The following is a 15,683-nucleotide window of genomic DNA, read 5'->3' as shown; positions in this document are numbered from 1 at the left end:
TTAGAGGGATTTGTTTTGATCGTTGAGAAGTGGGCGTAGACAGACGTTCTCCACATCGCAGCAGCTAGCTAACTGACCTAACGTTCTTGGTGCTCTGCGGCTAAATGTTGCAGATTGATGGGTTGAAATTGTTTGGTGCTAACTTACGTAAGCACGCGCGAAATTTAGTTTTACAGGAAGAAAAAATGATCGGATTTTGATATAAGAATACGAAGAAATGGATTTTCTGTATTTTTTTTGGCCTATATTGTCAAATAGATTGCCGGGGATGTGATCTTAAAGGATTAAAATGACATTTTTCATTTCACCTCGACTTTAAGATTCCATGTAGACATGATTATAAAACCTTCACATGTCAGCTGAAAATCAAGAATTTTGTGCATTTTATTTAGTTCTGAAGTTTAACTACAGGACATGAGATGTCTCCTTCCTCATTCATAAGTCCATCATCAATGTATGTACATTATAGGACTCACTTTCCCCAGCAAACCTTATTTTAAATGTCATGTTGGACCATGATTGGCTTCCAAGCTCGTTGTGATGTCACAGACTCCTTCTCTTAGGAGCAGCTCTTAAACCCAGATTTAAAGTGAGCACAGATTCAGCAGATGAACGTCAAATTCTGCACATTTTTCTGCACAGCGAGGCTCAAACTTCACAGCTCAGTGACAATTACTCAAACACACATTTGAGCGGAGGCGGGGCTTTAAAATGACTTCTGAACAGCTCCTCATGGATTATCACACACTCTCTGCTCCGACCATGTGCCACAGATTAGCCGCATATCTTTACAACCGCCACGTTTTCTGGATGACTGTGGGTTTGTAACGAGTTGTTAAACAAAATCAGCCAGTCAAGGTAAATTATACTGGATAAATAAATATAGGACCAAGCTAAAGGCAGAGATTTCCCAACAGCGATAGCAGCAGTGGAAACAGGCTGCTCTGCTTCAAATGAAGTGAGGCCTAGAGGATAATTACAGAAGCAGCTTGTGGTTTGATTACAGCTTAGTGCGGCCATTTCCCTCTCATTGTTATGTAGACGCTGTACAGGGGGTTAACTGGGGGTTTGGGTGAATATATGTGTGATTGGATTTTGAGTAGAACTTCTCTTAAGACTCTGACATCACCCTGATAACAATACTCAATCCCTCAAAGATGCTCAGTATTCTTCAGATCCATAAAAGTTGGAGCGCGTTAAAAATGCTAACAACTAGCAACCTACGCTAACTTCAGAGAAACACACGGACATGTTTGCTACTTCTGCTGCTTTTTAAGAGCGTGGTGAAGATTAACTTCAGCGGATGGAACTAGAATACAGAGTGTTCCCTGTTGGTTTTAAGGGGAAATAAATGGGTTTATCACTTGTTTGTTCCCGTTTTAAATCCAGTGCAGGAAACTGAAATTGGTCTTCTAAAGAGGCTTACATGAATAACAAGAACAAGTCATCTTCCTGTTATTTAAAGCTAGGAAAGTACAGAAGTTATCATCGCTGCTAACGTGTTGGATTAATGATTAAACAGAGACACAAAGTCGTAAAATGATCCATTAATTTGCAGTCTGCTTACGTGAACGATGTCCATCGTTCTTATCATCCAGCCATAAACGCAGACTCTGACACGGGTTCAAAGGCCGACTCTAAAATAGAAAAGGTGGCGAGTGTGTGGGTGCACATGTGGTCTTTTATAGCGCTGCACTGATAAAGACAGAAATATTAAACTGAGCAGCCTGTACACACATTACTGTATCCTTTCCTCCTCCTCGGTGTTTTTCCTCTCTCTGTCCCTCTCTCTCCCTCGTTTTCTCTCCCCCTCGCTCTCAGCTGCATCGCTATAAACAGTCGAGCCACTGTGCCCTAGTTCTGAGCCGAGCGAGAGATGGAGGGAGAGCGGGGGGGGGGGGGGAGAGCGATGCAGGGGGAGAAGACTAATGAGGGGAAAAAAGGAGAAGCAGAAAGAGAAATGATGATAATAAGACAAAGAGAGAGGAGAGGAGTGTGTGTAGGTCAGATGCTTCCCCTGTGATGTGGTGACTGTCGCCCTCGTGAGCACAGCAAGACTCGCGCGTGTGTGTGGTATGTGTGTGCATTTGTGTGTTCATTCAACCATGACCGATATGACAAGGTGTCACACAGTGGTGTTTGCAGTCGCTGCAGGTGAAACACGCACACACACCCTCTCCTGGCAGGGTATCTGATGGACACAAATACACACCAAATACACACACAATGTATTTATTAGTATGAAAAGCACTCGGCCACCCCTTTAAGAGATAGTCAGAAAGTTAACTGTGATAAAGCATTAAAGGGGACACTTACAATACGAGCTGTATGTGAGAAGGAAGTGTGACTCATTAGCACCGAGTTCTTTAAATTCATTATGCTGCTCGTGTGCCCCTCGTGTGGAACAGGCCCTGTTAAATGTGCTGACTGTAACCACAGCAAAGAACAGGGCGCACAGAAGTTAAATTAATACCTCATAAAGGGGTGTAAATTGCCTTATCCAAATATTAGACTGATTAGTTAATGACTGGAAGGCAGTTGTGGGACTGGTGTTGGAATATCTGAACAGGCTAAAGACAGGAAGTGGTTGGATTTGGCCTCTCATGAACGGCTGGAGCTTATGTTTTTCATGTTTTCAGTTAATCTATTGATTTATTGTTTTGGATTAATTGTTCTGTTCTCCTTAATAGTTTTTCTTTCTTTAGGGGCGTTGGTTTAGCTCAGCTTGTAGAGCAGGCGGCCCATATACAGAGGCTAGATAGCAGGCTCGACTGCATCATTTGGTGCATGTCATCCCCCACTCTCTCCTCTCCATATTTCTTGTCTATCTTCAGCTGTCCTATTGAATAAAATAAAAACCTAAAAATTTAATCTGTTTCTTTTTAAATAAAAAGGGAAAATGTCCATGAAGTTCTGAAATCCCAAGAAGAGATCTCAGACAGCTTGTCTTGCCCAACAGTCCTAAAATCCACTCATATTCAACTTAAAATTATACATTCTTTATTTAAAATAATATTTTTTGTAGGGATGCACCGACTGAGAAAATCAGGACCGATACTGATGTTTAAAACAATAGTTTTGCCGATGGCTGATGCCGATGTTTTTTTTCAATAACTGTAATTTTGTAATTATTAATGCTCTCGTCTGGATAAGGGGCCAAAATTAACTTTAACTATAAACATCTAAATGTTTAAACATCGCACTCTTTGAGAAAGCATGAATTCAATCTTTTAAATTCCCAAATCATCTTTTTATTTAAACTTCTTTCACATAAAAATCTTAAAGATAACTGCCTGAAAGCCTCTTTAGCCTGTTTTAGACTCACCCGGTCAGTACAAACATTTTTCAGTGCTTACACAGCCTAACAAAAATCTTTCTGAAAACATAAATACTTTTATGTTACAATGAAATTTTACTGCACAATTAATGCAGTTAAATAATAAAACATTGGCGCATGCCACCGTATTTGCCGATGGGCCGATATCGGCTGATTCCGATGTTCAGCCGATGCATCCCTAATTTTTTGGCCTTTTATGTCTTTATTGATGGAGACAACAGTGGATAGTGTTGGAAACAGGGGGGAGAGTGAATGGGGGGATAACGCAGATTATAGCCTCTGAACATGAAACACGAAACGAACACGAAAACTTACAAATCTCAAGGATTTTTCTCTCTTTCTGATTAATTATAGGAGTGTAACGGTTAATTTGTTTAAAGTATGGCTGCTGACTGATTTTACTTAGTTTTACCCATCGATTAATAGAAGTATGAGCTCTATTTAGCTCTCACAGTCCACCATCTATCCTTTTATAATGTGATCTGCATCACAACCGAATGCATTTCCGGTTAGCTGAGTGTGATTATCTCTTTGGGATTTCCTGAGTAAAGTGACAAACAGGACTTAATACATTATAACTATTGTGTTTGGTCACAATGAGCTGCATTAACAGTCCAGGCTCTTATTTGTGCTGGAATGAGGAGTGTTACCTGTTTATGCCACCTCTCTTTTATTATTCAGCACTGCTCATATAAGCTCAGTCATCGGGTCCACGGGTGATTGAACAGATTTTATCATTGAAGCTTCCTGGCGGTGCACATGCACCGTCTGCCGCGTTGCTCTGCGTGGTCATTTCAAACAAAGAGCCAAACACGCCTGCCCTTTCATTAGCATCGGTTCACTTTGCACTTAACCTTTCGTCACTCTCTTGCCATGATGCATTTCCACCTTGTAATGAGCCGGATAAAGGCAGCTCTGCCTCTCGCAGAGTGACACAGCTTGCAGGGATAAGCCTGAATGAAGGGTGGCTCGGCCTCTGCGTGAGCCGTTCACCTGCACTAACAGAGCAGCCACAGAACAGAGATGACCTTGGCTGGACGGGAGAGTTTTTCCTTTTTGATGTCGAGGTTGCACTGAATGAAAATTCTTAAAAAATTAGCAACTCTTGTGAGGGGTTAAAATCCAGAGAAGGCAGAGAGAAGCACAAAGAAAGGGAGTGCTGGGGAAGGCAGCAGAGACCACATGTGAGGAGGAGAGGGAAGATGGGAAGTGAACAGGGAGGAGGGAGCAGAGCGAGGGGAAGAGATGCATGCAGAGCTGCTTAATTCATCCTTTTTTTTTTCTTCCATTCAGTCCTCTCTGCCAAGTTTCCTTCTTTAATTCTGGTGCTTCACTGTGTTAACTCTTTACCCTGCAGTCCCTGGGTAACACCGGATTTGTAAGAGCAGGAACAAAGGATGTGAATATTTCAGAGGGCTGCGTTCATATGTCTGACAGCAGAATACAGGTCAGTGAGCTGGGTCGCTAAGCAGAAAACAGCCAACCTGTCACCCCAAGGCAGGTCCGGGTACAGAGGAGGGGGAACAGCTGGGTATATATTACAGGGGAATAAGGGACTAAGGCCTTTTTATATGAAGACAAATGGAAACCCCTCTTTTTCTGTCTGCAGAGGTTCACTGTTTCCCCAGTGTTTGATTCTCAAGCTAGTCTCAAATCTTCCAACACAGCTGGTGCTCTTTACAAAAGCATCAAGTGCTTAATAAAGCAGCTGTAGGTCACATTGTGTGTATTGAAGTAATACAAATAAGCCTCTTTGGTGTCCAAGACAAGGCGCGACTCTAAGAAGGAGACACATGTGATTCCTTGTGTTTTTTCTGATCTTCTGAAACGATAAAGAACTGAACCACCCACTGAAACCACAACATATCACATTTAGTCACAGTGGGGCTGTGCAGAGCCGAGCTGATAGAGCCAAGTCATGCCTTGTTATGCCTTTGTAGGTTAGCTAACCAGCTGGGTTCGTGGTCCAGGCTGGAGGAGCCAAAGATGGCAAATCAAAGCACGTTGTGTTTTGTAGCCTTTTGTCCTCTCACACTAGAAAGAGCGGGGTGTTTGTTTGATCTACGGTCAAGCAGTATTCTGGGGCGTCACATCTGTCCAGCTGCAGGGCAAGCGTGTTTGCATCCACCTTCACTTCTCTGAAGGTTCAGGGATCCTCTGGCACAGTTTATGTTGAACTAAAAGGAGCAGTGCGGATATTTTTAAGCAACTCTTGCAGAGTGGATCTAAGGATGGAAATTTAAGTAGATCAATATATACACATTCGGTGCAGACTGAAAAATGTATTATCTACTAGCCTTGACATTTTCCACAGACTGTCATAGTCCCCAGAGGATGCCTCATAATGATGGTGATCCCCTGACTTCTCCTGTAGCACCTTCATCGTGGTGATCTCTTTGGTTAAGAGTGAAACGATTACAATGAAACACACTCGTGCTCCTCTCAGGATGCATTGTAATAACTTCTTCTGGTTGTGCCACATCAGGTCAAGTTAATTTATACTTAAGTCAACTTTGATTCTTGCAATAGTAACAACATCAGACAGACCATCAGTGACAAGGCTGATTACAGGGGGCGCCAAAACTAACACAAACCGAAGGTTCCCCACAGCAGCTTTAAATAACTAAAGAAGAAGAAAGCATCAGTGCCAGGTGCCGGTGAAGCGGGTGTGGCACAGTAAGGAGATGTATACAAAGACTTCTGCAGCCTTCAGAGGGTCCTGTGTGGAACTGCTTTGAAAAATTGTGCAAACTTTTAAAGGTAAAACTAGCATGTCATAAATCTACAGCAACTATGCACAGTATGGAGATGATCCATGTTTATGTATTAAAGGGACAAAGTTTTTGCGGGGCACACTTTGACATGAAAATAAAACCAGCAGAGTTGTGAAAAAGTAACCGGTCTCTCTCTCTCTCCTTATGTCAGCATGTGTAAGCACGCACAGGGAGGGTATTTCTGTTTGAAATGCCCATCCCTAGTTAATATTTTACCAAAGGTTATACCTCCAAAATTTCAGCATGTTAGCATAAAGCTAAAACAACAGCTGCAGTTCAGTTCAGTCTTCCAAAGCAGCTGTTGACTCGTGTTAAAACATGATGGAAAAGGATGGATATTTCTTTTTCCAGGTCAAAATTTATTATAAAATGTTTCAATGTCAGATAAAGTCTGCTGTGTTTTTAACCCAAGGTGTAATACGACAGCACTCGTATGCACTCTTTCTCTGATATCACCTCAGAGTAAATCTTTTTCACAAATAACTTTCCTTTTCTCTCGTGTCCCATTCTCGACAATTTCCAGATCAAGTTCAGGTCAAACACATTCATTTTTTTAAATGGCCAAATCAGTTTACTCTCCCTTTTCCTGTCAGAGTTGCATAAAAGCCCGACGTCAGGCAGCACATCCTCTTCTTATGCTTTCCGCATCTGTATCTTCTTAAGTCCTCCTCATCATCGTCACATTACTTTGAAGGCGTGAGTGTTAAAAACAAGGCTCTGGTGGCGTTCACCGGCTCAATGCAGGAATTTATCAACCGCGAAATTGTCAATTAGTGTTCTGGTGGAGGGGAACAGACTCGCACATTTCTGGGCACTAACACCCTGCATGCCATTGTTCTGGCACAAGAGAGAGATTTTCAGAAATGTGATTATTTTCCTCTGTGGCGGAATTCAAAACACGCTGGAAAATTAGTTCACATTCAAGGAAAGGTTGTAGGAAGATTTTCAGCTTGGTGATATATGTCTATTTTCCTGATGAGGTTAGTTTCTCTGGTCATCGTCACATCCTCAGTATGCGCCTAACCTGAATATGAGCTACAACTACGAGGGCTGCAGGCAATATCGTGTCGAAAGAGTCTCTGGTATTTCCTCAGGAAACCGCTCCACCATCAGCACTCTGCAGCCCCCGTGTAACCCCTTGTCTTTTCAGGTCTGCCCTTCCTCATTTCTCCTCCTTGTCTGTCCTCAAACGCACCCTCTCCTTTCCCCTTTTCTCTGTCATGTTCCTTCTCCTTTTTCTGCTTCAAACGTCATGTTGTGAAATAATGTAGCTTTCCTCCTCATCCTCATCTCCCTTTTGTCATTTTTCTCTCTCTTGCACATTTTCCCTTTCCTCTTTACCAGATTTGCTGCATGAATGTACAGCCTAAACTCCTGCTGCAGCTCACAGGAAGTCGCTTTTTGAAGATAAACCGAGTTAGCGGCAGATTTTTAGCCTGCGTGTAAACATAATCAGGCTGCTGTATCCTGTGAATTCGATTTTCAGCGCTAATGGGATAATTATGAGTCCTTTTGATACTGAATGTAGACGTGAAGAGCTTGTGTATATGTAACATCAATAGAGCCTAATACAGAGCTTTACAAAGTGCTCACCCCTCATGGAAAGTATTGAGAGCGGCTGGCTAAAGGTTTTGGCAGACCTCAGCAGAGTGTCAGTCACGCAGGACGTGGACTCTGTTTGTTATTCTGAGGAAGTAGTTTCTGCAGAACAAGATAAAAAAAAAGGAGTTTGAAGTAATGCTGTTAAAATGTTCTTACATGGCACAAAATAAATCACAGCAGAGCAGAGAGCAGGAGGAGAGAGCAGAGCAGAGAGGAACGAAATATAAACAGAGCAGACTCGGTAGATGTTAGCTGACACTGTACAGACTCGCAGCTCGCTGACATTACAGTCAGACTCCCAAACACAGCATCTGTTCGCCAACAACCTTTCAACCCTTTCTCTACTTTGAAACATTAAGAGACAAAGACGGTGGAAGCAAGGGTGTGAAAGGGGAACAAGGAAGGGAGGAGGAGAACATGAACGAATGTCTGCATGTGAACGAGATGAGCCAGCGCTTTAAAAAATGGACGGTTGGACGTTTTACGACGGGAAGATTAATGACGCGAGGAATAAATAGAATCCCTCATTGTGTCTCCTCTGTCTTCATCCGGCTGTCATGAATAACCATAAAGTATTAGCTTGTCATTTTGACCTGACATCAACACACCTCAGATTGTCAGAGGTCTGCTCTGAGTCTGTTTAAAAAGGTGTGTGTTTATGTGTAGATAAAGCTAAGCTAAGTTATCTCAGGATGCCTCACAAAAAGAGAAGGTCTAGAAAGTACTCTTTTCTTTGTAAGTGCGATCACCAAAATGCTAACATGCTAACATGTTTACTGCAGCTGTGTCTCAGTTCAGGGGCTGCATGTTTCGAACAAACGGAGGATGAGTCATTCGCAGCCTGTGTAGATCACTCAGGCCAAACTGAAATGACGCGGTCTGGTCTATGTAAGATTTCCTGTTTGCGTCACCAGCTGTTCCCGCTCTCACCTTTGCATCACTAAACATCACCTGTCGTCTAGCAACGGGTAGCTTGCGGGCTAACTAGCTAACATAACTAACGTCACGTAACTCAACCCATCATTTTAAAGATAATTAGTTCCAAGGCCCATTTCGTTTTTTAAACATTTGTATTGCTAGTTCGATTGAGTTGGACATTTAAAAGTGTATTACTCGGCCGCCATCTTTGTTTGAATTGGCGCAATTGATCTCGGGATACGTTGCGCCACAACGGCCCAGGAAAAAGGAGGACGCATTTGTCGGCCGCATCTGAAGGAGCCTTCGAAATGAATTGAAGGATGCAGCCCCTGAATTGGGACACAGCTAATATTAGTTTAGCACGTTAGCGTACTAAGATTTGAAATTAGCACCTAACAGAAAGTAAAGGTGAAACTGGTGTCATTCGTTTTTACAGGTATTTGAAAAATTTGATATTATTCAAAGGGGAAATTCTGTCCTGATGGTGCCTCAAGGTTATCATTACTTATTAACATACATTTTCAACCATCCTCTGCTTCCAGCTTCTTCCAGCTGATTTTTTCTAAATGTAATTTGAATTCCTTTAGTTCTCAGAGTCTTAGCTGGACAAAACTTTTTATATATTTTTTAAAAATTGTATTAATTATTTTTCTTCTTTGAGGGTTTTTATGCCGTTATTGACAGAGAGACGACAGAGGATAGTGTCCGAAACAGGGGAAGAGAGAGAGGGGGATGACGCGGCAAAGGGCCAAACTGGTGCCCCTGAAAACGCCACTTTTGTTCTGTCAAAAGCAATATTTTTTTTTACTATTTCCTGAAGACCAAAGACCCTATAAATCAAGGGGAATACGTTGTATAACAAGCTGGCCTGCTATTCCTGTTGGACAGAAGACAAGATATCCTGGACTAATCTCATTTCCGTAACAGGTTTAACCAGAATCTACTAATTGGCTTTGTTTGCACCATATGGCCTAAGAGGACTAGTTTGGCTGTGTTTGAATCAAGTTCACAGTGAGAGGCAGACACTGGGTTAAATGTAATGCATACTCATAAAGAAAGAAGGCCTTGAAATCACTGATTACTTTGCACGTTTAATGCTTTACTTGCTAACAGCATTTCTTCCGCTGTTTTCCTCTTCTTTTGTTAGATATGCAGTCATAGCTTTGTGTCCACAGAGACATGAAAAGTGATATTTGTAAACATGCCTTGAGAAGCGCCAATCAATAAATACGGGAAAGATGAGCCTGAGCGAGAGAGAGAGAGAGAGAGAGAGAGAGAGAGAGAGAGAGAGAGAGAGAGAGAGAGAGAGAGAGAGAGAGAGAGAGAGAGAGAGAGAGAGAGAGAGAGAGAGAGAGAGAGAGAGAGAGAGAGAGAGAGAGAGAGAGAGAGAGAGAGAGAGAGAGAGAGAGAGAGAGAGAGAGAGAGAGAGAGAGAGAGAGAGAGTCGGAGACGGAAAGGTTGAGGGAGAAGAAAAAGTCCAACAGATGTGAGAGACACGAGGAGGATACTTTGAGACAAGTGAGAGTGAAACCTGATGGAAGTCGGTACAATCTCCTGTTTTGTAGAAAAGTTGAAGAGCCTATCTGCCTCTCATCCCGTCACCATGACAACGCTGCAGGCAAAAGAGAGGGGAGAGAGAGAGTGCATGAGAGAGAGAGAGACAGAGGGAGGTTAGGAGAAGTAAAGACATAAAAAGGTGGAGAGGAGATGTGAAGCAGAGGGAGGATATAAGCTTTGAGAAATTGTGGGTCTCCTGTGTGTGCGTGTGTGAGTCAGTGTGCGCGTGTTTGATACTGTTTAACTTGTGTGTTTGAGTGTGTGAGACTGAGATAAGTTGTGAGACAGTTATCCTTGGCTCTGTCAGTCTTGTTGCTGTGGAATCAGTTTATCCACAGTGAGAAAGGCTTATCTGTGCGTGTGTGCGTGCGGGTACAAAGGGCAGGCCTTCATTTGGTCAGGCTAAGATTGAATAGGCAGATAACAACCCTCTCACACCTCTGACAAACACCACTTTGAACAGATACGGACACAGAGCAGACCTTTGACAGGGCGAGGTGTGTTTATGTCGGGTCAAAATGACACGCCAACACTTTCTGGATACCCCTGACGACAGCAGGACGTAGACAGAAGAGACACAATGAGGGATTCAATCCTCACATGTCATTAATCTTCCTGTCGTAAAACCATCCAGACATTCATTTCACCTGAGCCTTATTTTTAGACCGCTCAGTCTTGCTGCTTTTGGCGGTATGACTTGTGCATCCCTTTGAGTTCCCATGCAGCCCAGGGGTCCATCCCTCGTCTCTGTGTTAACAAAGAGGCTTTCATGACTGTACCGCTACTCGTGCATGAAATCCACGAGACAGCAATAATAACGTCTTTTGTTTTAAATGTGAGTCTTTATTTAACGTTTCATGTTTGTGTTTGTGTTGCAGATTTGGTTCAGCACCCTCTCCATGCCAAACGCACAAGTATGTGTCCCTCCTCATGTTGTATGTCCACAATCAGAGTTAGAAAGGTTCATTTAAAACCTAATCTACATCTGATTACAGGCTCAGATCGCCCTGTGTGATACAATCCCACAGAATCATTAAATACATTATCAAATTGGGGATGATTAATGATGTGATTATTTCCAGGCACCTCTGGGATACCCTGATTATATTGATTGCTAATGATCACATTTGAATAAGATCACTTGCTGCATTTATAATCACAGTAACTGTTTTATATCTTATTACTTGTTCTCTTATTGCAGCTGAAATTGCACTGCTAAAAAAATAATTTCATTAATAATCAGATTATTTTCATCTCACATGCCTCATCACACTCACTTTAACTCATGACTCAAATAAAAGCCGTTTTGTCTGGTTTAATGGGGACAGGAAGTGATTATGGAGACAGTCCATTAACCCCTCAATCTGGGTTAAATAGCCTTCTGTTAGCTAGCGTCCCCCCACCCACTGTAGCTTCGTTCAGCATGTCTCATAATCAGGATTATTGCTGAGTAGGTTTTTAAATACAAGGAATTTGCTTTGATAATTTTGTGCATAATGGTTATAATAAACAAAGTAAACAAGTACCGCTAATCTTCACTATCAAATAAAGGCCTCTGAGGTTGTTCTTTAGTAGCTGAACCCTCCTTTGATCTCTGTGAGGTGGGGCACATGCAAGGATTATTTCTGCTTTATTAAGACCTTGTATACACCAGCTCAGATCTGCAGGCCTGAATGTTTTACGTTAGATATTTGTCTTTCACATGTTCTGGTATTTGCATACCAGGATGTAACACAAATTCCTGTTTATACTGCTATAACTTCCTTCGCCACACAACGAGCCAAGTGTAAATAAAGTTTACATCACGCAAACAGAGTTGATGCCTTTAGCACCTGTTGTGCATATGGAATGGGTTTAGCATATGCACACACTGCAAGGAGGAATTCTCATTGCACTCAGATACTTTGCAACATATTCCTTTACAGGTCGATCTTCCGGTGTCGCAGATATTCTTGAAACTATAATAGAAGTTGCCAGGTCCAATGATTCTGTGTTAGTTGCTATGCCTCAAAGAGTGTGAAGGCTGGGGGAAATAAACCATGCAGGGACCTAACAATGGTGAGGTCAAATATAAGAAGCCATTTATGCCTCACATTCACGAGGAATCAGATGTCAGCCAGGTGGTATTGCGATCTGTACAGCGAGCATATTCTTAAGAAAAAACATGCTCAGCGTTTTCTGTCTGATGGTGCCTGGAAAAAGCTTTAAATGATGAATGAAGAAAAAGCTAAGAATTCTTTCTTGCAAGAAGTGACTCTTATGATGGAGTATTATGGCCACATTAAAGAAAAACACACTGAGACTACATGAATAAATGAATAATATTACGTGAATAAAGTCATGAGCGATTACTCATTTTACGACTTTATTCTCTTACGACTTTGTTCTTGTAATCTTACGACTTTATTCTCTTACGACTTTGTTCTTGTAATCTTACGACTTTATTCTCTTACGACTTTGTTCTTGTAATCTTACGACATTATTCCCTTACGACTTTGTTCTTGTAATCTTACGACATTATTCCCTTACGACTTTGTTCTTGTAATCTTACGACTTTGTTCTTGTAATCTTACGACTTTATTCTCTTACGACTTTTTTTCTTGTAATCTTACGACTTTATTCTCTTACGACTTTGTTCTTGTAATCTTATGACTTTATTCTCTTACGACTTTGTTCTTGTAATCTTACGACATTATTCCCTTACGACTTTGTTCTTGTAATCTTACGACATTATTCCCTTACGACTTTGTTCTTCTAATGTAACGACTTTATTCTCTCATGACTTTGTTCTTGTAATCTTACGACTTTATTCTCTTACGACTTTTTTCTTGTAATCTTACGACATTATTCTCTTACGACTTTGTTCTTCTAATGTAACGACTTTATTCTCTCATGACTTTGTTCTTGTAATCTTACGACTTTATTCTCTTACGACTTTTTTCTTGTAATCTTACGACTTTATTCTCTTACGACTTTGTTCTTCTAATGTAACGACTTTATTCTCTCATGACTTTGTTCTTGTAATCTTACGACTTTATTCTCTTACGACTTTTTTCTTGTAATCTTACGACTTTATTCTCTTACGACTTTGTTCTTGTAATGTAACGACTTTATTCTCTCATGACTTTGTTCTTGTAATCTTACGACTTTATTCTCTCATGACTTTGTTCTTGTAATCTTACGACTTTATTCTCTTACGACTTTGTTCTTGTAATCTTACGACTTTATTCCCTTACGACTTTTTTCTTGTAATCTTACGACTTTGTTCTTGTAATCTTACGACTTTATTCTTTTACGACTTTGTTCTTGTAATCTTACGACTTTATTCTCTTACGACTTTGTTCTTGTAATCTTACGACTTTATTCTTTTACGACTTTGTTCTTGTAATCTTACGACTTTATTCTCTTACGACTTTGTTCTTGTGATATTACGACTTTATTCTCTTACGACTTTTTTCTTGTGATATTACGACTTTATTCTCTTACGACTTTTTTCTTGTAATATTACGACTTTATTCCCGTAATCTTATATTTGTTTTTCCTTTAATGTGGCCATAATACTCTGTCATAGATTATTGTCCAGTATTACATCTATCTAATCTGTATTAACATTGGACAACAGTGCAGTAGAATCAGACACACTTATTAATACCAGGTGTCAAATAAAAGGCTGTGGCTTCAATGTTTTAATTTTTATGACTGAAATGATCTGATACTGCTGCAAGCGCCACTTTCAGCTCACTCAGCTGATGTAGCAATGTTCATCCCAGTAGTTCCACATAATATCGTCATAAAAAAGTAGATGTGGAATATATTGAGCTGCAGTCCCGAGGGTAAAAATACCTCATGAGAGCGGTCAGAGGTGTGAGTCACTCAAACTGACAGGCGGGCTGCAGGTAATCAAATAGCATCTCAGTACATCGTCAGCTGGGCTTCTCAGAAAGCACAACTCAATAAACCATGACTTAGATGTAGAATAACACAACAACATGTTTATTTTGAATCAATTTGGCAAAAAACTAAGAGAGAGAAGCAGATGTGAGCAAATGGAAACAATAATTGGAAGAGTGAAGAGGGTGCATATGCCGGCTGCTCTGACAAATCCTTGTTCTGTTTGTCAGGCTGTTTGCAGCAGGCTGAATATTTGGAATAAATAACACAAATCCATGGATACATGATGCATGTGTCAACAGTGCAAGCTGTGCTCTGATGGATGCAGCTTTTATTTCAGTGGCCTATAAAGACACTCTCAACCCACCGGAACACCTGGAGGATAAGAGGGGGTATATAAAATGTGCCAAAAATACATCAGTATCTGACACTTGGGTAGCAAGTCGTCATGGACTGAGAACCCTGCAGAGACCGATTCAGATCATATCTAGCAGGACTCTACTTTATTGTGCTTTCAAATGGATTCATGTTGAATGTGTCAATGAGTGAAAATATAGTAAAAAATCTTTCACAAACATTCTTCCATCGTGCAGCTAGGGCTAAAAACTCGAGAGAAATTTTACCTCGAAAACCTTTATCATCCTCTCTCTCCTTCTGCCAGCACTGTCTCTCTCTAAATGAATAATAGATCAGCACTCTGCTCTCAAATATAAACAAACCTATGGGCCCACTGGGAGGTTGTGATATAGAAGATTCACTTTGGGATTTCACTCTTGGCCTTGGTAATCAAATGTTTTTGAACCACTGCAGTAATCAGTGTGTGTGCGTGCGTGCGTGTGACTGGTTCACTGATTGTGTTGAGCTCTCCCTCTGAATGGCTCTGCCCATCTCCCAGCCTGTCTGCCTAACTGTCTTCTTACATGAATGATTGACTTTCTGCCCATTGCACCTTTTTTTTATAGCTGGCTTTATGTCTGTCTGTCTTATCTCTCACTCTCTTTGTCTGCCATTTTTCAATCACTACAGAAGGTAGATTATAATCAAACCGCATGTATAGAAGAGCTGAGAGACGATTATCAACTCTGTCACATCTTATCTACTGTCGCCACGTTCAGTCTATTGTTGTCCTTGTATGATATCTGATTGTAAACTCTTTTATTATTGTCAGATGAATTGTTGTTTTCTGTTTTCAATTCGAACGCACTGGAATGAGTTAATTAAATCAGCTGCTTTGTCAGATGAAAAGACGAACACCACCTTCTTAGGCTCAGAGTACGAATCCTCTACTCAAAGCTTAAAGCTGCAAAAATCACATTAACCATGTAAAAGTGACTTTATACAGTGCAGTGGTTAGTGTGTGGAAAGTGTCACTTTGACTTATCATATACAGAGCGTCTCCTGCTTTTTGTTTATGTTTTGCAGCCGACAATTTAACTGTCTTTGGTAGAATCTCACCTCACCCTGAAGCTTAGTTTTCTGCTGCTGTCTACACCAACTCTCTAGTTTTAAGAGGCAGACACTCTGACTTCTGGGGCATTTAGCAGCTGAAGAGCCAAATACTCCCCTCATGAGTTGGTGGAGACCAAACACAGAACTAGAAAAGA

The 15,683-nt window shown here is 41.1% G+C and overlaps 1 protein-coding gene across 3 annotated transcripts in view; it reads left to right on the top strand.

Moving 5' to 3' along the window:
* LOC138585421 (A-kinase anchor protein 7-like) overlaps positions 1 to 15,683 on the top strand; it is a 51,367-nt gene that overhangs the window by 32,012 nt on the left and 3,672 nt on the right. For 2 of the 3 annotated variants that reach the window (XM_069657737.1, XM_069657736.1), the window contains exon 10: positions 11,067 to 11,102. The exons of the other annotated variant lie outside the window; for it this stretch is intronic. In XM_069657737.1, the coding sequence (XP_069513838.1) occupies positions 11,067 to 11,102 (36 nt within the window). The remainder of the gene's footprint in view (positions 1 to 11,066; positions 11,103 to 15,683) is intronic. 3 annotated transcript variants of the gene reach the window in all.

The sequence above is a fragment of the Semicossyphus pulcher genome, unplaced genomic scaffold (genome assembly GCF_022749685.1).
Source record: "Semicossyphus pulcher isolate SPU_LCO1_2020_fin unplaced genomic scaffold, fSemPul1.0.p SCAF_11, whole genome shotgun sequence".
NCBI lineage: Eukaryota > Metazoa > Chordata > Actinopteri > Labriformes > Labridae > Semicossyphus > Semicossyphus pulcher.
The sequence above is the reverse complement of the archived record's forward strand: the minus strand, read 5'-3'. Positions and strand labels throughout refer to the sequence as shown.